Here is a 24,525-nt window from a genome sequence, read left to right as displayed (position 1 = left end):
TACCTCATATTAGCTTCAGATTAACCACCAGGTGGCAGTAATGTGCCAGCAAAGGGAGGGAAGAAGACTGCTGCTTAGTAAATGGATAAAAAAATAGGTTTTAAAATGTTCAAAAAAAAAAAAAAATTGGTTTAACAAAAGTTTTTATGAGGAAGGAAATACATTAAACACATCTGTAACTTTCTACAGCACTGTCTTGTGTGGCACAACCAATCCTACTGAAAACCGGATAGATTATTATACATGAATATTATTTGTGCTACAGTTGCACAGATTCTAGTAGATCTGAGAGGCATTCACATTTTATGTTTAGCATAAATATCACTGTTCTTCATGTAAGTGTACCTTTCACTCCAACAACAACAAGAACAGACACCAAGTATTTGAAAAGTCTATTTAATCAGAATTAATTTCTTCACAAACAAAGATGTAAATCAGTGGACGTCCATTAGACAATGGACTGACAGGCAAAAGTTGACCTTCAGTGTAGAAGGCACAGGCACTTTTTATATTTCTGTATCATATTAGTCCTTGTTAGATGGCTTATTTTCTGAAAACACTGCAACACTAAATTACTTGTACTTGTAGAATCCTTCTCCTGTCTTTCTGCCCAATTTTCCCTCTGCAACTTTCTTGTTCAACAGTTCGCTCGGGGCGAAGAGTGGGTTGCTGGGATCCATTGCAGACCACCCTACAATAACAAAAGGAAAAGACTTTACATTTAACATATCAAATCATTGTCCTTACTCGAAGCGGTTTCATATTATCAAAGGCTGGTGATATCCAAACCTGTATTTTCCACAGTTTTACTCACCATCAATGATAAACTTTGCTGTGTCTAGTCCCACAAAGTCAGCTAGCTCAAGGGGGCCCATGGGATAACCTGCACCGAGTTTCATGGCAATATCGATGTCCTCTTTGGATCCATGACCTGAGGTTGAAAACAGAAAAACAACAACATGCAAAGCTGCAGAAATCAATCAAAAACTACTAAATAATCCTGAGGGATACTGAATTAGAGCCCCAATATTTGATGCTGTTCACTTAAATATGAATGTGAAAGAAAGACCTGTGTAGCTCCTTTCAATTTCCCCCAAAATGACCACTTAAAATCCCAAAGAAACATAGTTATGGACACTTACTCCTAGTGAATAATCCCAATACACAAATTATGGCAACTTTCCTATCGACATTACTGGTGCTTGTGCGGGTATTTATACCTCTCTCATGCAACCGGACGGCCTCCATTATGTAGGGAACAAGCAGGCGGTTTACAATGAATCCTGGTGTGTCCTGAATAAAGAGACGTTGGATGCTGTGAGTGGGCTGTTAAATACATCTTTAAAAGAGACTACACATAGTTTGACATCCCATCTTACCTTGCAGGACACTGGCGTTTTTCCGAGCACTTTGCTGAAGTTCAGCAGGGAATCAAAAGTCTCTTGGCTTGTTGCTGAGGTTCCAATGACCTGTGAAAGAGAAATACTTCAGCAACTCTGATTGTAATCCTACTTAGCTTGACAGAAAAGGTGAATAATCTCAATGCATCTGTCTACATTCAAACCGGGCTCACACTTTATTAGTTATGTTAGGGAATATTTCAATTCTCAGTATTTCCTTCCCTCATAAAGCTGAAACAGAAGAAACTGAAACAATATGTATGTGTGTATAAAGTCCCACAAATTGAATTGTATAAATTCTATAAATCTCTTCTGTACACTGTTTGAAGATGTAACCCAAGTAATGAATTAAAAACCCTGAGGTGGTGAACTCTGTATATGAGAGCCATCTTGATAATTCTGAAAAAAAAAAAAAACATGATTTGACCTGTTTATTTGTAATAGTTTGACCAATAAATGCATCACTTCATACTGCAGTGCAATGCAGACCCGTTTCTGATTGGTATACGGTGATGGGAATGTACATACACACTTTGCATTACTACCGGGACATCGTATATTTGAAGTAACATAGTAAAAAAACACACACACACACACACACACACACACACACACACACACACACACACACACACACACACACACACACACACACACACACACACACACACACACACACACACACACACACACACACACACACACACACACGAGGGAGAAGATCAAATGAACTATTTAAATATTTACAAGCTCTAAAACAATTTACATATAAGCTATAAGAACACCTCAATCCAGATACTTGTGAGAAAGAGTGAGAGACTAGGTCAAACTAACTATTTACATATTTACAAACTATAGGAACACCCTAATCCAGAGATCCGGAGAGGAAAAGTAAGAGCTTGTTTACACCTGTAATATGCAGACCTCAAGTGAACAGCTCTAAATACAATTGTAGACAACCACTGAGACGCATTGGGATTTCCCCGATGGACTGAATAAGTCACTAAATTTGTCACTTATCGCCAAATTGGCATCACTGGTGTCTCTGATTGATTGGGTGTATGTATGTGTGTGACATAGCATAGACACCTCACATTTTCTTATTTGAACACCTAACAACATATATATAGGCTATGACACATAAAAGTAATAATTTCATTTGTAATGATAAATTTCTCTATTGTCCCAAACACTGTATCTTTGTGTCCCAGGTGCTATTTCTTTTGTCACCGGGACAACGAGACTTCCTTTTTTTCGTGCTGCTACATATATATTCTAATGCATACACAGACAACACAAACACACACATACACGTGCATAGACACACATGTGCACACGATGTTATCGCTTGTTGTTTTAATTCTGAATCCCTCTTGTCTTTTTGTTCAAGTTGTTTTAACCTGAATGTAAAAGCCTAACACAAACCATACACAAACAAATAAAAAGAAAGACACAGATTTATTATTTTACCTCTACAAGCTTCATCATAGGGACTGGGTTGAAGAAGTGAAGGCCGCCAAATCTGTCCAGCCTGCTGGTGGAGCTGGCGATGTCAGAGATGGGCAGGGAGGATGTGTTGCTGGCAAAGATGGTGTGTCTAAAACACAAAGTGCAGAATTATTTAAAGCAGTTAATAATAATAATAATAATAATAATAATAGTCCTCTAAGAAGGTGACCAAATGTAATGTGTATGTGCCCTCTTCCCTCTCAGACCAGAACTTGAAAATGAAATGGATTCTGTGGTTTTAAATACTGATAATGAGTGTAGAAACACACACAGAGCACCACAAAACACAGAACAGACAGCAATCAGCTGGATCTTCTGGTTGTTACCCTGCTGCCCCACTTCGTGTGTAATCTAATAAACTAATAAATTAAACAGAAAAGGATGGTGCTTACTGTGGTGCCACCTTGTCAAGCTGACCAAAGATATCCTGTTTGATTTTAAGATTTTCCACAATTGCCTCCAGCACAAGATCCGAGCCCTGGACTACAGATCCAGCATCTGTGGAGGTTGACACATTCTGCAGGACTTTCTGGATGAACTCTTCACCTGCCTGAAACAAACACGATATCTCCCATTAGTGACACACATTTCACTCTTACACTGTTTAATTTTTATTTTTTTTTATTTTTTACTGTGTCTTACCTCTGGCTTATCAGCAAACTTCTTCTTCACCACTCTTCTTAGGCTCCCTTCAATTCCTTTGACAGACTTTTTAAGGATGTCGTCGCTTGTATCCACCAGCGTCACTGAGTGGCCAGTTGATGCAGCAACCTTTCAGACATATAGAAGATGATGGAGGAAGTGTCAGTCAGGTTGAGGTGGGAGCAAATACGTTGAAACTGTCCACCCTAAACCTCTCAATAAGGTCCTAAAACAGTAAATGTAAAAATAAACCAGAGCTGTGTCACAAATAAAAATCATAACTCATCACAGCCTAGTCAGCAGACATACTACAAACTAACAGATTTTTGAACATGCTGTTGATGGACACTATTGTCCCACAATGCAATGCACAAGTAAGTGCTACAAAAACAATATAGTCACTTCTACATTGTGATATTGTATCCAGTTAATATGTGGTATGTAGCTAAAATCCTCCAGTAGCAATGCACAGGACACCGGGTGTGTACAGCGGCACCTTGTGGCAAACTTGTGCATCTTCTAAAATCCCCTTCAGTGCATCTGAGTTGAATCCTTAAAGTGTCTTGTTATATGACACCACGAGGAAACTAAGGAGCTATGTTTAATGAATGACAACTATGTCTAAACTTCCTCATGGGATCAATGGTTGATTGTGCAGTGAGGCGGGAGACCCATTCACTATCAGGGAAATATCAAGCTTCATAAGACAACTGCGAGCTTCTATTTAGTAAAACTAACAATAACAATATATTGGTGACATATATGAACCGGCCGCATGTTTACTGTGTGCAAACAATGCGGGGGGCAAATCAAGCTGTTGATAGTTGGGACATGCTTCGTTGGACTTTTAACATGACAGCTGGCTAGCTACAGTGAAGCTACCTGCTAGCTACTTTGCAACACAAGAGACCCAAGGCGTTTCGTCGCTTACCTGCGCAATCCCTGCACCCATCTGACCACTTCCGATGATCGTTACATGCTTGATAACGACATTCCTGACGGCCGAAGAGGAGAAACCTCTGCAGACTTGGTGAGAGAAGAAAGCCATGTTGTATTAACCTGATACAGGACTTCTGCACTGAAACAGGCTCCGATTTTTTTTTGTGTCCCAGGGTGGCGAAGTCATGACCCGCCCTACTCTGCCTCTGATTGGCTCAGCCTGACGTTCTTGCTCTAACTCTAACCAATCCCACCTCCTCATGCCTTCCGAACAAATGAAGGCAGTGAGTACTAGCCAATCAGAGGCAGAGTAGGGCGGGTCATGACTTTGCCACCCTGGAAAAAAGATAAAATAGGTAGAAGGTCGACAGTCACGTGACCACGAGGACACTTCTATGACCTTTCACATAGATAAACTCAGGCGTTACTAAATATTATATTATATAAGTAAATATATGACTCCAGTATTCAGAATTAGAAACAGGGGATGTAAAAATACTGCATTCAAAATAAAAAAGGTCAAAGTGAATTTTACTTTAAATATCAAAAGTAAAAGTAGTTTGGTAGTTTAACCTTAACTTTCAGTCAGGTAACACAAAACTGTTTTAGTGAGCTATTAGCAGTGGTACAACAAATTTTGAGGTACTTTATTTAAATTACTTACCTTTTTTTGCTACTTTATACTTTTACTTCACTACTTTTCAAAATAAATGCATTTAGAAATATTGTACTTTTTGCTCCATTACATTACTTTGAAAGGTAACGTTAGATATTAACCCATGGTGAAAAGTACCTTTGCTCAAGAACTGTAGGCCTACTTCAGTACAATTTTGTTCTGCTTTATCCTACTTCACTACCTACTACTAAAGGTAAATAATGTACTTTGTTTTCCACTACATTTATCTGACAGCTGTATTTAGGTTAAAAAATGATACATTTCTAAAATACATTTTTGTTATGTATTAAACTATTTAAATGTTTATAAAGTAGTAAGAATTTGCTTCAGCTACACCAACTTTAATATCAAACACTGAGATTGGCTATTCTGTTCCATAAAAAGTATGGAGTTAACTCAAGATAATTTGCTAATAATAATTTTTAAAAAATGGAAATAATCAAGTAAAGTACAATACAAATAAATCCAAATTATACTTCGCACAGTAGTTGTAATATTTTGGAGTGAAAGTGGATGTTTGCTTCTGGTTCTGGTGGGGATGAATGAAGCACATTGACAAGTGTAAACAAATGGATGAACAAATCAGCAAATAGAAATCCTTAAGCTTCCTTAATCCCCCCATTAGGTGTTCATGGGCTGGTTTGGAAAGTCCCAACTTGCAGTCAGTCACTTCTCTCAACCTGATCTTAGCTCCACTCTGCACAGTATGTGTGTATTCTAGAGACCTTAGTGTTTATCCAGTAAACTCCTTATAATGACAATTTGGAATCTGATTGTTCTTTCAGAATATAAAAAAGTTATTTAAATGATGATATTTAAGGGTGCACATGTCAGTGGCTCTAGGGCAGTGGTCCAATTTCACACTGGCTTTTTACTCAAAACATAATTGTTTAATTGAACCACTGACATAAGAATTTCTCAGCAACACATACAGTATGTTTGTTCTGATGAAAGAATAGTCTTCTCATAAATTCTTCACAGGACTACAATGAATCCCATCCTAAAATGTCAACAATTTAAAACAAAAGCATTGAAAACAGTAAATTACTAACCAAAAACATGCATTCATGACACATTCAGGTAATCATTATTCAGATAATCAGTTTTTTATTGACAAGTTTCCAACAATCCATTCTAGAGTCTGTAAGGAAATATATTTCTAAACTCTTGGACAGAAAACTAAAATCTTTCTTTCTCTAATGCCCTTATAGGGGGAATCATATGGACAGATGTGTGCACTTATTTCCATTATTAGTGGTATGCATCATAAAACAGTAAAACAATTAAATATCAATATAATACTTAGTGGCTCAAACAGCTGATTGAGAAAAAAATAATCAATAGAATTTTGATAAAATACCTTAATTAGTACTTGATTATCAAGCAAATATACAAAGCATTTGCTGGTTCCAGCTTTTTAAATGAGATGATTTGCAGCTGTTCTGGATCATATCATTGTACATTTAATACAGAAGTTCAAGGTTTATCTCAATGTGACCGAGAGCCAATTTCAGGAGGCAGCACATGATTGAGGGCTGCACAGGAATCCCCATGAACTTGATTTTGTGATTGGTCTCAAATTGGAGTTTAACATAAAATTCCTTGAGCACCGAATTCACCTGGCACTTTATCTGTCCCTTAAGGTCTGAAGAAGTTAGAAATTATTAATATTTCCTGAAATCTCCTTTTCTCTTCAACCATACAACATTTTTTTCACAGTGGCTTTTTCATTAATGCTGAAATAGCTAGCATTGATGGCAGACCATAATTTCACACTCGAGATGCCATTAATTGCCATGCAACCAGAAGCTTTTTTACAAGTTGTCATTCCTAACCAGACAGACGCTCTTTAGGGGGGCGCAGTCTGATGCAGTAGCCAAGTAGTGAATGACTATTGAAATGGACTGCTGGTGATTAAAGTATAATGTATGCATTTCATGTTATGTTTGAGGGTTGACATTGGCACTTGTCAAACTATGATTTAATACCTACTGTAAGACATCACTTTGGATTCAATTCTGATGGGTATTTGTCATTATTTTTGAAATTTTATGGACAAATTAAAAATAGGTGTAACGGGTGCGTTGGAGGAAAGCACAACTTGAAAACAACTCTTACACACTTAATGCACGATGTAATGTTCTTTGATAAATTGAAACTTGTGTCCCTATTTAGTTTAGAGATTAATTTAATGTTAATGATGTAATGTTTGATAACACTGTATAAAACATGTAACATGTTTTCTCTTTAATTGACTTGTTGATGTACAAAGTGTTGTCATGGTGCCTATAAACCTGACGACGGTCGTGTAGACTGAAACGTTGTGTAAATAAATATAATACTTTTTTTTTTCCAGCTGTAACCAAGACAGTGTACAGGAATCCCTCTGTCTTGAAATGCCGTGTACTAAATAATTTCTTGAATAATCAATAAATTAAGTGATAATGAAATCTGATATGCAGCCATAATTGAATTAGCAAAAGAGCTACATTTAAAAATCAAAATATACTTTTTATATTTTTTACAGATTATATTGTTTCTCCAGGAGACTTTACCAACATCTTTGGCCTTTTGCAAGGTGCTTGACAACAGAGCACAAAGAAAATCTGTTAAAACCAAGTCTTCCACTGTTTCATCTACGAGGGCTCACACACACAGTGAATGGGCAGGGTGCCAGCGTCAGGCCGAATCGTCCGTGCATGGGAGGAGGCGGCGCTCCCTCTGGGAGTCTGAATTTGAAAGCCTGCAGTAAGCTGGTAACCGTCAGGAACAGCTCCATCTTTGCCAGCTGTTCACCCATGCACACCCTGCGCCCTGAAGGATACAAGGGATAAATCATTAGAGCCTGGTGCACAGACAATTTAAATTAATTTATAGATCAATGTTTAAGTTATTTAGCCCATATGAGTAAGGAATAGCATACCAATCCCGAATGGTATAAAACACTCTTTCCTGAGCAACTTTCTCTCGTCATCCAAGAAGCGGGCTGGGTTGAAACGGTCTGGGTCGTCCCACACGGTGGGATCTCTATGGACAGACCACAGATTGGGCAAAACAACTGTTCCCTTGGGAATAGTGTAGCCTCTGAACTCTGAAAAAAGGAAAACACATTAGAATGCCATCACCTCAGCGAATCAGATGCTTGTGAAATTATTGAGAAATAAACCAATTTCAGCTCTGTAGATCTTTATTATCCCTGACATGCAATTATCCTCTGAGACATCAGAGATCTGACTAACTGAGCATTAACAGAGGATTTGGGTGAAATATGAGGGGACACAGGGGTTGGTTAAACTTACCTGTTCTCTCAGAGGCCATGTGAGGAATAGCCAGAGGAACCACTACAGTCAATCTCTGCACCTCCATGATGGTGGCTTCAGTAAATGGCAAACTTCCCTTATCATTGAAAGATGGGTCCCGATCTCTGCCCACCACTTCATCAATCTCTGCCTGGACCATGTCTGAAATCAAAACAGTAGAAGCAAAGCAACATTAAGCACATCATTCTTGCATGATTAATGAAGCCTTCATCTAAACAAATAAGCAGGGCGCCCGTGGGTAGAGCTGGCAACCCACGTACCGAGGCTGAGTCCTTGCTGCAGCGGCCCAGGGTTCAAATCCGACCTGCGGCCCTTTGCTGCGTATCGTCCCCTCTCTCTGCCCCCCTTTCCTGTCTATCTTCAGCTGTCACTATCATAAAGGAAATAAAATCCCAACAAAATACTTACAAAAATAAACAGATCAGCAAATATTAAGTGTGACTTGTGGACGCACCTCTTGCCAGTCAAAATAAGTACCAGAAAGCGGTAGTGAAGTGCATGTTTTAATGTGTGGTTAAATCAGCATGGTTGTGAAACAAGTGGTTAAATTTATAATCGAGTCAGACATTTTGCTGTCCTAACACAAGGAAGTATTCGAGACGTGGCTTTTTTCTCGGCAAATTTCCAATTACCTCTTCCCCCAAAGAGTTTTTCATTTATGTAGGGAACTAAATCTGTGGTTCATATCAGACTAAAAACATTTCACATTCGGTTCTGCAACACAAATTTAACCTGTCAATATCTCAGCTACTCGTTTTGAAGCTTATATTTTATATTATTTAATGTAAACGTATTGAATTGACAAATTAATATAGTTGATTCAAATGTAGTATAGTGTGTTGATTTCTAAAAACTAATGTGAGCAAAACTTTTTGTGTCACATATGATTAGTTGGTTAGTACACTGTTTATTTTTTTTATTCACCAAATAAAATATCAACTGGAAATCCGCCATGGACACTCTGAGCAGAGGTTCATGTCTGGTTGGCCAATAGAAAGAGATAATTGCCTTACTTCTTTATAACTTCCTACAGAATCTGATTAGAGATGCGATCCGATGTTACAGCGGATGGTCCCAGCTCCACAGCTCCACTCTGGTGTCATTGTGGAGGTCAGTATTGAACAAGCAAACTACACATAGAGCTTCATTTAACAAAGTTACGTAAAAAGTATGCAATGGCTGGACTATAAAAGTTGCTACCTTTACCTTGGATATCAGGATGTGAGACCATGTAGAGCAGAAACCACATAACTGAGTTAGACGTGGTGTCAGTGCCAGCAATGAAGAGATCACCTATTATATAAAAGAGATAATCTTCAGTGAAGCTGCTGTCCTCCTCTCCAGCATCTTGCTTGGCCAACATCTCTATCAGGTACATGTCTGTGAGATCCCTTGGGTTGTCACGATCTAATGTTTCCCGGTGCTTCGCAATAATCCTCTTCAGAAACGCTGTGATGTCTCCTTCCACCTGCCGTAACTCCTTGAAGACCCCGAAAGGGAAGTGGTACAGCAGTGGAAAGATGTTGATCAGGACCGCAGGGCTGTTCACGCAGATCTCAAGCCCACGCACCATCAGGTCCAGCACGGTGGAGAACTCGCTGTCTTCGTGATGGAAGCGCTGACCCAGGATCAGCGAGCAGATGACGTTTGACACAGCATTGTTGATCAGTGGAGCCAGGTCCACACCAGCGCCACCGGACTCCTCATTCATCCGCAGCAGCTCCGCTTTGACGGTAGCCAGGCCTTTCAGGATGCAAGGCTCCAAGCTCAACTTCCCCAGGCCGAAGCTTCGGAGTGTGGCGTGGCAGAACTTGCGCTGCTTTCTCCACACTGGCCCGTAAGGTGCGAAGACTATTCCTAAAGTTCAATTAAAGCAGAAAGGGAATGGCATACAAGGAGAGCATTTAGATCATTCTTTTTTTTTTTTTTTAGCCCAGCTGTAGGATTTAGGGATGCTAAATAGAGCCTGTTTATAACTTACAGCTATTGACCAGTGTAAATGTGTACAGTTGACAGTATATTACATACAACTTTTAACTAATGGAGTCCATACAATGGTCCTGCAATAAATCCTACCTACATGAAAATAGTGTTCTATTTTTTGTTGAAATTGTTTCAGTATTTATTCAACTTTATGGTCATTATGATTACAACAACCAAGAACTCCTTCAATGTGTAGTATTTTATTGTAAATAATGAGTATTATATGAAGATAAACCTGAGAACCTATCCTTTATTCTTACTGTGGATATACTAAGAGGTGTTTCTAACAAATTTCCCACCCCATTTACTGTGTCAGTGAGAGTAGAGTAATGTTAAAAACATCTCTCAGAATAAAGCACTAAAATAGAGCACCACCACAAACTACAGAAGACAATAAAGTTAAATCAACACCTTTCTAAAGTTTAAACAAAAACTTAAGTTATAGCTGATTGGACTGCATTAGTAAGAGCTAGGTGTAGTCTAATAAAGTTTTAACTGTTTATGCATGTCTGTCTAATGCATGCTTTAGGTTTAACACTACACAGCAATAAGGTTAAAGATGAATGAAATGGCCCTTTAATGCACCTTACCTTTGCGTTTAGTCATGATAGTAATAGCAGGAATAATTGGCCTGTCGGAGAACACTTCGGGGTGGTTGGAGAGAGCATCCTTGACCACTTCATAGCCATTAAGCACAACGACCAACTGACTCCCTACAAAAAGGCTATAAACATTACCATACACTTCGGCTTTTTTCATTAAATTAACCGCAGCGTTTACGTCGGTGCTCTCTGCTTGTTGTCCAAACCTCCTCTGCACAAAAGTGGGGATAAAAAAGCCGCCAAAGTTCCCGACAACCGGCCACGGTTTCGGACCTGGCGGGATATTTGCGAGGTCCCGTCGTTTCTGATAAAAACGGATTAAAGAACCCACGATGAAGAACACTATCAGAGCTACAATGTTTTCATGCGACAGTACAGAGCTGCTCAGACTGTCCGGCCACGACAGCGACACCATGGTGCCAAAGTTAAAATAAAATGAATTCAGTGACAAGCCGATAATACTATCCCATTTTAGGAGTAATTATAAAATCCTTGTAAATGATAGGCCGACCCAACGACACTAACTTGCTCAAGCTCTTCCTGTGTTTTTGTGAAAACGGCTCCAGCCAACGTGGTACCGTTACTGGCTTTCTATTGGCTGAGAGCGCTTTGGTCTGCTGTGATTGGTGCACTGCGGACAGCGTGGACCACGGGATTTTGAGCCCTTTAATGTGTCTTACAGGCTACACACCAAGGCTTGCTGTTTGCCAGGAGTTGATAGGTGCTTGCAGGTCCACACCCACACAGACAAACAGAAACTCTGGCAAGAGGCAGACTGAGAGAGGGAGAGACAATTAAATAGAGAAAGAGAGCGGGGAGACTGGCACTGAAATACAAATGATTCTGTAAATGAATGAAAAGGAAAGACAAAGACAAGAGAGAACAGAAATGGTCTTTCTGAAATTATATTCAGAGCCAGGAGTCAAACCTTTGATTACAGCTTGGGAAACAGTTGGTGTAATATACAGTGTTGGGTTAGTTACTCAACAAAATTTAAAATATTACTTATTACTCTTTTTAAAAGTAATATAGTTACTTTACTTACCCTCTTCCAACAGTAATTATTACATATTATTACTGAAAGTTTAGTTCCCAGCTGTTAGTGAAGCAATGATACAGTTTAGCACAAGATCTTACACTACATTTTGCACTGTTCATCTCTTTCCCACTTTTCAAACTATTCCCTTTTAACTTTTATCAATCTCTTCAGAAATTGTCCCCTCTAGTTATGTTGCAACTAAAAATTACAGTACATGTGCATATTTGTTCAAGATAGACATAGAGGATAGAAGAAAATGACAAAAAAAGACCATATGAAATATTTAATCCAAATTTAGAAATAGATTTAATGTCAAATGTGATAGTAGCTTGTAAAGTTAATAATGAAAACTTATATAACATAATGATTACTTTGATTGATGATTAAAAAAAAAAAATACACAGACGGCTTTGTATGGTTAAATTTTAATACAATAGTACAATGTTGAGGCTACAGCTAGGATATACATGATCAAGGCTACTCAAATGAATACTTGAAGAACAACAATAACAATAATATTTATCATAATAAAAACTCATAGAAAAACAAAACAAATACACCATGACTTCGTAATGGCAGTTTTGAAACACCTACTGACGTTAAACACACTAAGGCACCTTGTGACTTGAGCACATTGATATCATGTTGAGGTAAACCCCGTCAACACACATAGTATGAAAAACTTATGGTAGCACATCTAAAATAATCTAAAACAAGTCTTGCAAATAGAGCAACAAATCTGTGAGTCAGTTGCCACTAACTGTCCGTTCATGTACGAAATACACCAGGATCTGACACAAGTATCATTTACAAAAACAACACTGGCTTTGCAGGACTTAACTCATAAATAAATTACACTGACGAAGAACACACAGAGACAATATGATTATCCTTCTAGGCACATTTTTGCGGAAACATTTCTCTCATAGCTATGCATTTGGTATCAATATGTTCCTGTCCAGTAGACAAGACTGAATGGAGGAATACCACTTCAATGGATTATCAGGCAACACTGCTGGGGGTATCAGGGTCACGTCACTCCTCTCGTGTGCTCTGTACCATGGAGTACTTCTTGCAGGGGTTCTTAAGGCAGGCAGGAGGCCAGGTTATGGGCCAACTGTAAGAACATGGCACCGAGGTTTGGACGTTCTTCTCCAGGAAGTTGAACAGTGGGTTCCACCAGGTGTTGGTGAGGTAGTTGTTGGGCGAGCATTTCAGAGTCTGTCAAGAAAATAAAAGTTGTCATTTAGAATTATATAAGTTATCATACATTTTTAAAATATATATTACTTTCCATACAAGGAAAGCAGCTCAAAGTGCTTCTGATGAAGAGGCCAAACTCTCCATGACTCTATCATAATGTGACTAAGTTGTCAGATATTTCTAGTAGCCATATCACAAGGATGAAGCATGTAGACCCTTTGTTGTTGTTACTGTCTTAGTGCCCTAGGAGTGTAAAAGTTGCATCAGAAAAGAACACACAATTTTTTCCTAATATCAAAGGAGATGTTTTTGCTTGCTGTAATCATTCTTCTTGTTCATACTGGCATTTAAAAGATCCCTTCCAACAGTCTGAGCAAAAATATATTCCAAAGTTTATCTGAAGTTAATATGAGGCTTCAGCAGTCTGAGTTAGGCTACGTTCACACTGCAGGTAAAAGTGGCCGAAATAAAGTTAGTATCTTCTGACATTAGTCTTTTAGTAAAGTTTCCATGCTGAGCTGTTGCAGAGGTATAGGAACACAAAGAGAGAATTTTGGAAGATACTCAGGCTGCAGAAATATTAGCTTCACATAAGCTTTGGACTGCATTATTGAACTGAACTGGTCTCTTCACAGGCGGTATGAACAGAAGGAATTATTGCAGTAAACATAAACTGTTTCAAGGTACGTATGGGAACCTGACAACTATTTTAAGACTTGAAAAATGTTAAATCTATCCTTTAATACCCTACCTGAACAGTATAATTTGTAAACAGTTCAACTAGTTTAAATAGACTGATTTTTCAAAATACATGGCACTCTCTTTAATAGTGGAGATAATATACAAATATTAAATATTATTCAACCATTATTATTATTATTATCTTTATTTAATTTTTTGTTTTGTTTTTCTATTCATTGCAAAGTTGTTGTGAATGTGTTTAACATGTTAACCATGAAGTTAATATTTAAATGTAACTTAAAGAGTAATTTTGCTTGATACCACCCCATATCAACTGTCTGTCTATTTTTTGGCCAGTAGAGGGGGTAATTCACCACGTTGAAAAGCCACATACTGACTATGAGGGAAGGTCATCCAGAGAATTCTGACAGTCTAAAAATACACTTTGTACTTACTGTAAATATATAATTATATGTGATATATAGACCATTTCTTTTAAACATAAACTGTAATACATTTTTGTGTTGACATGTAACTTTTAGCTGGTACACTTGAAGTAAACTCAGTGAACAAAATACAGCCATGTACATGTATCATCATACTGACAGTAAAGCCTTACATGCATAATGATTCATGTTTAACAGTGTTCACTGGGAAGGGAGACTTCAGCTCTGGAAGCTCTTTTTTACTTTCTTGCACTCCAACACACACAAACCCCCACCACCACCCAGTATTTAGCTTTGCGTTCAGACCTGTAAGTTGGCCATGGTGTGGTACCACCAGAACAGGCGGGAGGTGATGAAATAGGCGACGACCACATCCACACTGTAGTGCTCATGTGCCACCAAGATGCACACCACACCCACAGCACTCAGCAGCCAGCACATCAGATGGTACCACCAAAACGACCGTGGCGAGTCTTAAGTGAGAGGAGAGACAAGAGTGTTGATAATATTTATGACAACACCCATTTGCGGTCTGTTCTTCCATATTTCTGCTGTCAAAAAAAGGCAGTCCATAACATTTCAGTGCAATCTGACAAGAACAGAGGAATTTCCTGCAACACGCAGACATGCAGGTCTACAGTAAAGAGCATGGTAATAGGGGACACTTAACCACTTAATATCTGTCTGTAATAGCTCATCCTCACAACATATTTTTGAATTTTCAAAACCTTTTTTTATGTACCATTTATCCAGCATACACTCAGCTGCAAATTTTATCAGATTCAAATCAAATTAATGCAGTTTAATACAAAAGCTTGTAACATTCAAATTGTGTTAAAACTGTTTTACAGAAGTGTTGATTTAATTCTGCGGTCATTTGTATGTAATTTGTGGTGTTGTTGAATAGTATTTCATCACACTGAGGGATGTTTTTAATACTTTGTCTACCCTTACTGATACTGTGGGCAAAATATTAAAGACACCTCTCAGTATAACACAACATAATCCGACAGCTCCAGAAACTACAACCTTCAAAATGACAATAAAGTTGAATCAACACCTATCTAAAAAACTGTTTAAATTAAAACTGCACATTGTACAATGAAGCCACAATTTATTGCAGGGCTGTTGGATACTATTGCATTAGCTTTGGTTATGTACACCTACTGGCCTATGAGTGTAAAGTGACCTACAGTTTTACATGTTATAAAACATATCTGCAAACAAATAATACAAATAATTTGAATGTTAAAAGAAACATTGGAATAGTGGCAACACACCTCACTTATTCCCACCTCACTCACCTCACATCTCATTTATATCCTGTTGGCACCTAGACCATGTGTTCATATATTATTCAAGGGAATTTCACATAAATTATTCCATACAAGCAAACAAAACAAGTGCTGCTTTGAGTACTCACACTCCTTAATGAACAGGTAGGTGAGAGTGAGCATCACAGTGTGTCCACTGTAAAGGAAGTCTCCACACAAGAGATGAGAGCTTGTAATGGACAGACCCCCGCCTGAGACCAGTCGCAGAATTCGCTGGATTTTTGCATGGGAGTCTCCGTGGAGCTGACAGAGAAACAGGGACATAGAGATGGAGAAATAAACACTGGCTCAGCAGCAACATTAAAGCTACAACTAAAAATGATTGCCATTATCAATTAATTTGTTGGATGTTATAACAATTAATTAAAAACGACAGTTCAAAAGTCACAGATGTCAAACTTGTGATGAAGAAAAGAAACAAATGAGAATGTTATTTTACTAAATCTAACTAAAACGGCCTAATTGATTATCAAAACTGTTACAGTTCTACATTGTCTCCACCTAATCAGGATGACAAGTTTGCAAGAACTTACTGCACCCAAACAAAGAAGAATTAAAGGAAGTAAAACAGTTTAACAGAATCATCAACTACACATGATCACATCTTGCGCTTTTGTGCTTGTTGATTGAATTAGTGAGGATAACTCACTTCTTATGAATAAAATTACTGAGGATAACTCATTCTCATATTTCTTAGGAGCAGCTAAAGACTTTCATACACTGTCCAAAACATTCCAAAATCTCGAGAACTAAACAACTACTAAACAGTCTGTCCTCTGATTCTTTTGCACCGCACAACCCAGAAAACAACCGCCAGGAGCACATGCTTTTGATCAAACAGTGATGCACCTCAATATTGTTGGTGTCCTGAGGCAGTAAAAAGTCAAATGGCTTTTTTATGGCTGCCTGTCTTGCGTGGTTGTGCAAAATGAGTCCCAGAGGGTGTACGAGAGTATACGGCTGAGCAACGACAGCTGATGCCCGCTCTGATGTCTGCATGCTACTCACCTTAGGAGCACATGTCATATGCATGCCAGGTACAGGAAGGGTGGTGATGTACATAGTGACACAGCGGTACAAGTATAGGGTGCCGATGAGGAAGAAGAACCGTCTGCTTGCTATTGACCTGAAAATGGACAATATTAGATTAGAAGATACATAAATCTAAGGGTTTTATGAATTTGCAATAATTTGTCAAACATCTTCTTAAATCTACAAAATACTGGAGACTATCTTGCACGGTATCATGAGTAAATCTGAGGGCTCCTATTCAGCCAGTCAAACTGAGTTCAGCAGTAACACAGTGTCACAAAAAGACAGAAAATACAATTTCATTGCTGATGTTAGCCTTAGCAGAATAATATATATATAATATAATATAATGTAATATGATGCAGTACACGAGTAACAGGAAGAGACATGTAGAGCGTGTTACAGCACATAACCACAAACTATTTCATCATGCAATGTGAAAAGGAAAAACTGTGGCCTGAAACATTTTTTTTGCAGCCTGCAGTGAAATTAAATTTTCTCCCCTCATTTAATTTTCAGGTGTTTTTGAAAGACAGCCTTACATTGACACTAGATTAAAAGATGAGGCTGGAGTTACTCTCTGCTTCTTGTAAACAAATCCCCAAAAAAGAATAGATACCAAAAAATACATAAAATAGCTCCAAACTTATCTTTGAAACTAAAGTAAGACTATGTGTATAGGTAGTACCAAAGGTCCTTACTTGTATCTGAAGAAGAACAACTGGATCAACCAAATTGCCAGCAGCACCATGCCATTGATCTCTGTCACTGTAAAGGCCCAGTTGACCCTGTCAATATAGTCAAAAAACTTATCAGGGAGAGGTGGGCTGCTTTCTTTGGGCGGGACCCTCTCGTGGACTATGGTGATGACGACTGTGGTCAGGACCAAGTTAAACCCAGCATAAAAGAAGGCGATTGCTGTCTTCCACCACTCCATGGGCAGACGATTGACCTTGGACTCTGGCACAGAAATCTTCACGTAGTCATTATGCCTCCCTATGCCTTTCCGAAAGCCCCTCTTTGTGTCCTCTCCGCCTGGAGTGTGGACAGGGCAAGTTTTACTGCTGCTGGGAACAGCAGCACCCTCCATTACTGGGTTCAGTTTATCAGTGGCAGAGTCTCTCGCATCCACAAGCTCTTGTGATGCCATTGGTGCCTGCACTGTCCATCCACAGACACCACTCCCCTGGGTTGAGGCTTTTTAGCTGCCGTGAGAGAAAACAAAAGGTTGGAAAGTGTCAGACTCTTAGGTTTGGACAGCACAAGCATACTATTGTCATTTGCACAAGATAGAAAAGCACATACGTAAACAGTTTGGCTGCCTTAAGAGTGCCAAACCACCATTAAGAGAAACAGGGATGAGATGAACTATCGTTTATTTTTGTTTCTCTTCCTTATTCTACGGATTAGCAGAGCAAATGAGTTTTTATTAATGCAAAGTTCTTGATTTCACTTTGCTGAAAGGTCCATTTTAGACTTTAGAGTTTAGAGCAACCAGCTATTCTAGATGTGGTTGTCTGAGTTAACGCTATGTGTATTTTCCTTTCCCTGGACATTCACCAAAGCCAGGACAGTTTTTTGTTTGGACCTCCAGTCAGACTGTTATTTTGGGCCTTCCAAAGTCTTTCCACCGCTTTGGTTTTGTCCTCAACAAGCAGCTGCTATGGTCACAGTGGTTTTCATGGTCCAACATGATCGGTTGCAACAGAGTTATAAGTTTGAATCTGTATGCAAACATAACTCAGCTAAATTTTTAAAAAAAGGGCGGCTGTGGCTCAGAGGAAGAGCGGGTCGTCCACTAATGGGAAAGTTGTTGGTTCGATCCCCGGCTTCTCCCGCCACATGTCGAAGTATCCTTGAGCAAGATACTGAACCCTGAATTGCTCCAGATGCTGTGCATCGGTGTGTGAATACGTTAGTTTCTCTTTTGCTGGACTTTGCGAACGCTGAGTGAATGTGTGTGAAAGGGTGAATGTGGCATGTAGTGTAAAAAAGGAGCTTTGAGTGGTCGGAAGACTAGAAAGGCGCTATAGAAGTACAGGTCCATATACCATTTACCATTTAAATTAAACTAAACTTATTGAAACTGAAAGCTCATTCTTGACCTTGGAAACAGTAGCTGACAAAAGAATCTCACCACCACCATGGTCCATTTAGCTGCTGTTCTGGAGCTTTCTATAGTATCATGTAATATTTCTCTACAGATGGAATTTTCTCAATTGTCATGGAATTTGCAGATAAAAACTTCTTCTAAGGACTTCTTGTGAATAGTGGCTTAGAAGTCCATGACAACTAAGCAAACTCTTGCCTGATGTGAGACAGAACTTGTTACGCTCACACACACACACACACGAATCAGTCGACTTGGTGGAGGGTAAGACAAGGTAAGCAAGATTGTTTCCTCAACATCAAATAAACTAAACTAACCAAAGCTAAGCCATACTACAGTATGTTAAACTAAAATAAAATGTAGACGGAACTAAACTAGTTTAAACATAAATATTGGATGGATTGTTGGGAACCAGAGGTGAATAATCAGTAATGACACTCAAGACAAACAAAGTTGAAGATGAGATAGTACAATGTTTGTTGATTTTCAGTTAATGACTTGAGAGAGCACTACAGCAATGGCCATTTTCATTCTTTCACGTCTAAAAGGCTTTGAGATGCTTTAACAGCTCCATTAATGGATTTGAGGAAACTGCTGTCAGCCCTGAAATGCATCACAATAAATGTCATCTGGGATACATACAGAATGGTATGTTTACTTGGAGACAAGCCTGGCAGGACAAAAGATGGGATAGAAATAGAGTGTGGCTGGATAGAAGAGAGCTGCTGAAAGTATCAGTTTCCTCAGAATCAATTTTTGGGAAAATATTATTACAGCAGAGAAGGGCTTACAGAATGCCCTCCGACTAACCTGTAGCAAATTCTGCCTCAGTTATGCAACTGATCGATGGCTACAGAACACAAAGTCTGACAGACTTTAAGGTTGTTAAAGGCATACTATGCAGGTTTCTGGTTTTGTCAAACAGCTACCCCTAGAGTCGCTGCGGAGTACTTGTATTTAACGTTAACTGTTGTAAATACAAAAGAAGAAAAAAAATTAACATTTTTTTTACATCTCTAACAATCTCTAAAAAAAAAAACAGCTCAGTTTAAACTGTGAATTTTAGGAAGTCTGTGCTTAAGATAAACATCAGAAAGACATAGTGTGGTCAGTTGCTTTATGCAGCCCTACATTTTAACACAGCTTGTCCTCAAAGACAAAATAGGTTATTAGTTATTGGCTTCCCAAAATTCCAGAGACCCTGAAATTGCTGTTAGTGCCTTCCAAAACAGTAGGCCTCTGACCTACCACCTCTGTGCTTAAAGAGCAACTTAATATCAGCAGAAAATTTTGTTTTGCTGACCTTGAATTGTTTAACTTCTTACCATGCTGCAGAGATGTAGAAGTATACTCCAGTGTGTGTTAGTACACAGCTACATTACTGGTGGGTACAGAATACACTCTTAACCAGAGATGACAGGGAAACACTGCTTTTAAGCCTGGTGATAAATTTTTAAGGATTTTAACCACTTGGTTAAGATTAGATAAAGATTATGGTCAGGGTTAATAGGGCTTCCAATCGTATCACATATTCTTCATCAATAGACAGTGCTTTTAGCAATATTCCATTATTAACACATTGATTAAGCACATATATTCATATTATGAGGCTATACTCATTGCGTAGATTATTCTGATTCTAATCCTGGTGCTGTTGTCTTTCCCCCCATGTTCTCATATCCCTCTTGAGAGTTATAGAGGCCTCTTCAGATGAGTATCAACACCCAGCTTTACAGCTACACTGTGCACACATACAAGTTCAGTAGCTGTCATGATTTCATCCTTAATACTTTAAAGGTCCAGTGTGTAGGATTTAGTGGCATCTAGAACTGTAGCTACAAATTACAAACTCCTCATCTCACCCACCCATTCCAAGCATGTAGGAGAAACTACAGTGACCACAAAGCTCGCTAAAAACATGAAAGCTGCTATCTATAGCCAGCGTTTGGTTTGTCTGTTCTGGGCTACTGTAGAAATATGAAGGCCTCCGTGGCCTCTGTAGATAAAAACATCTCATTCTTAACAAAAGCAGAACAATTCTTATTTTCAGGTGATTATACACAATGAAAACTTCTATGAATATAATATTAAATGTCTGCCAATAGATCCTCCGAAATGTTACACACTGGACCTCTAAGGGCTTCTTTTCCATGATGGCTTAAGATAAGCGTGAAGAAACATTTTAAGTTGAAAGCTCCACAAAAAGCTTGTAAGTGGTGCTCGAGTCAGGTTGATTGATCAACTACAATTTAAAGGTCAAGAAAATACTTCACACTTATTTATTACAAGACTGTGGCTTAACAAAGACCAACTTTGACTGTTGGTGGAAGATGAGACGTTAAGCCATCTCTGTTGTCAAAATCAGACATACATTCAACAGTTATTATTCACAGGTTGTAAAGCCTCCTGAAACAAATTGTGATTTTGTGCTTCATGAATAACATTTTACTTGCTTTGACTTTACTTTATATATATTTTCTTGTATTTGTGCACGTTCTGATACGGATCCGTGTAAACAAAGGACATGGGAGATATTACTTTGTTTACTGTGAGACCGCATGTGTGCTGTACATGGGAGGTCAGCAGTGTCTCCATTAGACTAGTTTTCCACTGGTCCTCTCCTCCCTAGTGTACAGTGCAGTGTTTTCCCACCAGCCGGAGCACCCAGCAGCACTCTAAAGGGATGGGTGGTGATGGAAAACTGGCAGAAAAACCTATTCCACATGGTCACAGGGCTGTAATGGATAATTTGGCTGCCTCCACTCACTCAAGCTATTTCAAGAGAAGCCACCCTGTTGCCTTGAAGGCTGTACTTTACTCCAGGGTTACCAGGGCTTTGACTGCATTTTAGGGCCTTCATAATAACATGCTACTATTGCTGTCCCCTCATTTTCCTCTTCACATCATGTGGATTGTCTTCATCAAAGGGAGGGCTAAAAATAAGTCACACCAGAGGTGACCCAGCCCTCTTGGAAGTGGTGACTTACAGAGAGGAGTTGACTATATGTTATAAAATGTACTAACTACTAAATCAAGCCTTGAAACTGCATGTTCAGCAGTACATTATGTTTAGGTTTTTGGTGCATGTTTTGTTTCATTTCAGTAACAAATGCTCAAAATGTTAAATATATAGTTTAAAGTATCTGACACAAGTTTGTATAGCAGATGGGCACTACACTGCTGTTTGAGAGTCTGTAATAAAAAAAAGGATCTAATTTATGGCTTTGTGATAATAAGATTATTTCTTTATGCCTATATTTATGCTAGTAGTAGCAGTGGAGCATGCTGTTCAGATCCTCTACTTAGGTTAAAATGTGCTGAGCTGCAAAAATAAAACTATACAAATTTAAAGTCAAAACCCTGCCTTATAAGTGTTACTTAAGTAAAGGTACATAAGTAGGCTGTGTGTGAGCATAATATAGCCTACCCAAAGTTACAAAAGTAAAAGTTCTCTTTATGCATAAAAAATACCCCAGTGTTATATTATTATTATTATTATTGGATTGTTACTGGTGTATTAATATCTAAGTAGTATGTCATGTTTATAGCTGGTTCAGGTGAAGCTATTTTAAGCTACTATATACTGTAAATGAGTTTAATATAAAACAATACATCATATTATATAAGCACATCATACATTATCTACCTAAACTGTTCTCTAAATCTCTAAAGTATAACTGTCCACTAAATGTCCTGGAGAGTGAATGTTTGCCTTTGAAATGTAGTGTAACAATATGTCAAAGTTGTTCTTTGAGTGCTTGAGAAAATGTAAATGTTACTTTCAACCACTGATTGATAGTACTAGCAGTAATAGTAGGGGGTACTTTTAGAAGCAGTATTAGTAGAAGAAGTATTCATAATAGCAGTATTTGTCTGTAATAATCATGCATATTTATATACCAGGGAACATGCCATAATATTAATGTGAATGACAGAAAGCAAATGTTTGAAACTTTTGGTTTTACCACATTGAAGTTCACTTCTTGTACTGGATCCCATGACTACTAACCTATATAACACTAGCTAACAAAGATGTTCATCAAAACACACAAGCACATATTCTTTGTTGACAGAACAAATACATTGTGCTTTTTTTCTGAAAAGACATCCAATTTTATAGCATACAAGCCAAAATGTTAAGACTGCACATAGAGCCAGCCCTACTTTTCTGGGTGCCATAGCCACATGTGGCGGTAATGTTAGGTTCAGGACTGGGTGTCTCCCATGCCTCCCATATATTACAGGGCAGTCTGTCACATGTGATGCGTGCGGTGCAGCCAGTTTTGAAGTTTACTTTTGGGGTGTAGCACAGTGGCCCCACACATAGTGTTAAACACCATGTTCCATTTGAGTCTATACTGGGTGGGGCAACAGGTCATTGGATGTCCTGTAATTAAGCCTTTTCGTTTTCACTCAAAAGCTATTGCAGTTGGGAATTCACTTCAACTGGATTATTCAAATGGATTTAAAGCAACTCTACCACAAGTCTCTGTACTGTATCTATATATGACCCAGAAATAAATGTTAAATAATGTTTTAGAGGTTTGATTTGTGACAACTTGCCGCTTTATCTGTGTGCGTCACGTGATGCTACTGGTAAATACCCCGATAATGCTGTGTATAACTGGCATCATCATACCATAAACACGACCATAAACCACTTCATATCTAACGATCCATCGAATAAAACTTTTGGCATGAATGTGTGCGAATACACGAGGCCCTATAAATGGAAATTCAAATATTGATTATGTCTTCTAGAATTCACAGTACATCTATTTCTGTACCAGTAAAAGCAAGTGATAAAAAAAAAAAAGTTGAATGTCATCAGGAGTCCTATAGCATCCTATCCACGCATTAAAGCCACAGTGAATCCAAACAACATGAAACCCAAACACATGCCGATGAGAAGATGGAGATCTGTATTCAGATTCACATGTTGCACAGTTATAGCATCCTACCTGCCTTCCTCGGGCCTCCTAGTGCCTCTTCCTGTAGGCTACTTGCAGTTCCTTGAATCCCTGATGCTGCGCCCTGTTTGATCGCTGCTCTGCTCAGTCTGGACTGCTACATTACGCGACAGTGCCACTCGCTTTTGAGAGAGCGCTCCTCCCCGCGGCCCCGCATAATCTCAGATCCATCCAGCCTCTGTACACAGCCTCCTGCCTCCTCGCATCCCCTCTTTAATTCCGAGTGACTGTCCTGTAATCAGCACAAGCATCACCCTGTAACTCTGCTCATTTTAAAATAGGTGCTCTGAAATATGCGCAGTTAGGTGGAGTAGCAGGATATTTTTATTATTTGTGGGTAACTGTGGATTTATTATTGGCATAAACTATTTTCTATTTGTACTATTATATAAAATGTAAGCATAAGATAAGTTACTATAAAAAAATGTTTTATTTTATTTTAAATGTATTGATCATTCCTATTTTTTGAGTGCATATCATATTTTTCTACGCATGGCATTAAATGCTTTCATTTCCAAAAAAAACCAAAAAAACATATTATATTCCAAATGATTAAAACTCATTGTATCTTAATGAGAACTGTGTTTTTTCATTGCGACTGCGAACCTTTTGCTGTGCGATTACTGTCAGAGCAGTTGA

The 24,525-nt window shown here is 38.5% G+C and overlaps 3 protein-coding genes across 4 annotated transcripts; all 3 read right to left on the bottom strand.

Moving 5' to 3' along the window:
- Window positions 1-380: 380 nt before the first annotated feature.
- hadh (hydroxyacyl-CoA dehydrogenase) lies at window positions 381-4,660 on the bottom strand. The gene is made up of 8 exons (XM_051386261.1): window positions 4,483-4,660; window positions 3,552-3,680; window positions 3,302-3,459; window positions 2,871-2,997; window positions 1,380-1,469; window positions 1,221-1,293; window positions 815-931; window positions 381-691 (listed from the first exon to the last, which is right to left on the bottom strand). Exons 1-8 carry the CDS (start codon window positions 4,597-4,599, stop codon window positions 573-575), a joined length of 930 nt encoding a protein of 309 aa, XP_051242221.1. The 5' UTR covers window positions 4,600-4,660; the 3' UTR covers window positions 381-572.
- Window positions 4,661-6,250: 1,590 nt separating this feature from the next.
- LOC127355412 (cytochrome P450 2U1) lies at window positions 6,251-11,616 on the bottom strand. Its single transcript, XM_051386255.1, has 5 exons — window positions 11,060-11,616; window positions 9,693-10,343; window positions 8,466-8,627; window positions 8,090-8,257; window positions 6,251-7,980 (listed from the first exon to the last, which is right to left on the bottom strand). The coding sequence occupies exons 1-5, from the start codon at window positions 11,484-11,486 to the stop codon at window positions 7,799-7,801; spliced, it is 1,590 nt and encodes a 529-aa protein (XP_051242215.1). The 5' UTR covers window positions 11,487-11,616; the 3' UTR covers window positions 6,251-7,798.
- Window positions 11,617-12,519: 903 nt separating this feature from the next.
- sgms2a (sphingomyelin synthase 2a) lies at window positions 12,520-24,227 on the bottom strand. 2 transcript variants are annotated; one of them, XM_051386259.1, is made up of 6 exons: window positions 23,882-24,227; window positions 17,508-18,011; window positions 16,783-16,900; window positions 15,864-16,017; window positions 14,747-14,913; window positions 12,520-13,331 (listed from the first exon to the last, which is right to left on the bottom strand). In XM_051386259.1, exons 2-6 carry the CDS (start codon window positions 17,954-17,956, stop codon window positions 13,146-13,148), a joined length of 1,074 nt encoding a protein of 357 aa, XP_051242219.1. In that variant the 5' UTR covers window positions 17,957-18,011; window positions 23,882-24,227; the 3' UTR covers window positions 12,520-13,145. The 2 variants fall into 2 exon arrangements, with proteins under 2 accessions (XP_051242219.1, XP_051242218.1); XM_051386258.1 differs by having other exon boundaries at window positions 23,878-24,224.
- Window positions 24,228-24,525: the final 298 nt, after the last annotated feature.

This window comes from Dicentrarchus labrax, unplaced genomic scaffold, assembly GCF_905237075.1.
Source record: "Dicentrarchus labrax unplaced genomic scaffold, dlabrax2021, whole genome shotgun sequence".
NCBI classification, from domain to species: Eukaryota; Metazoa; Chordata; class Actinopteri; family Moronidae; genus Dicentrarchus; species Dicentrarchus labrax.
The sequence above is the reverse complement of the archived record's forward strand: the minus strand, read 5'-3'. Positions and strand labels throughout refer to the sequence as shown.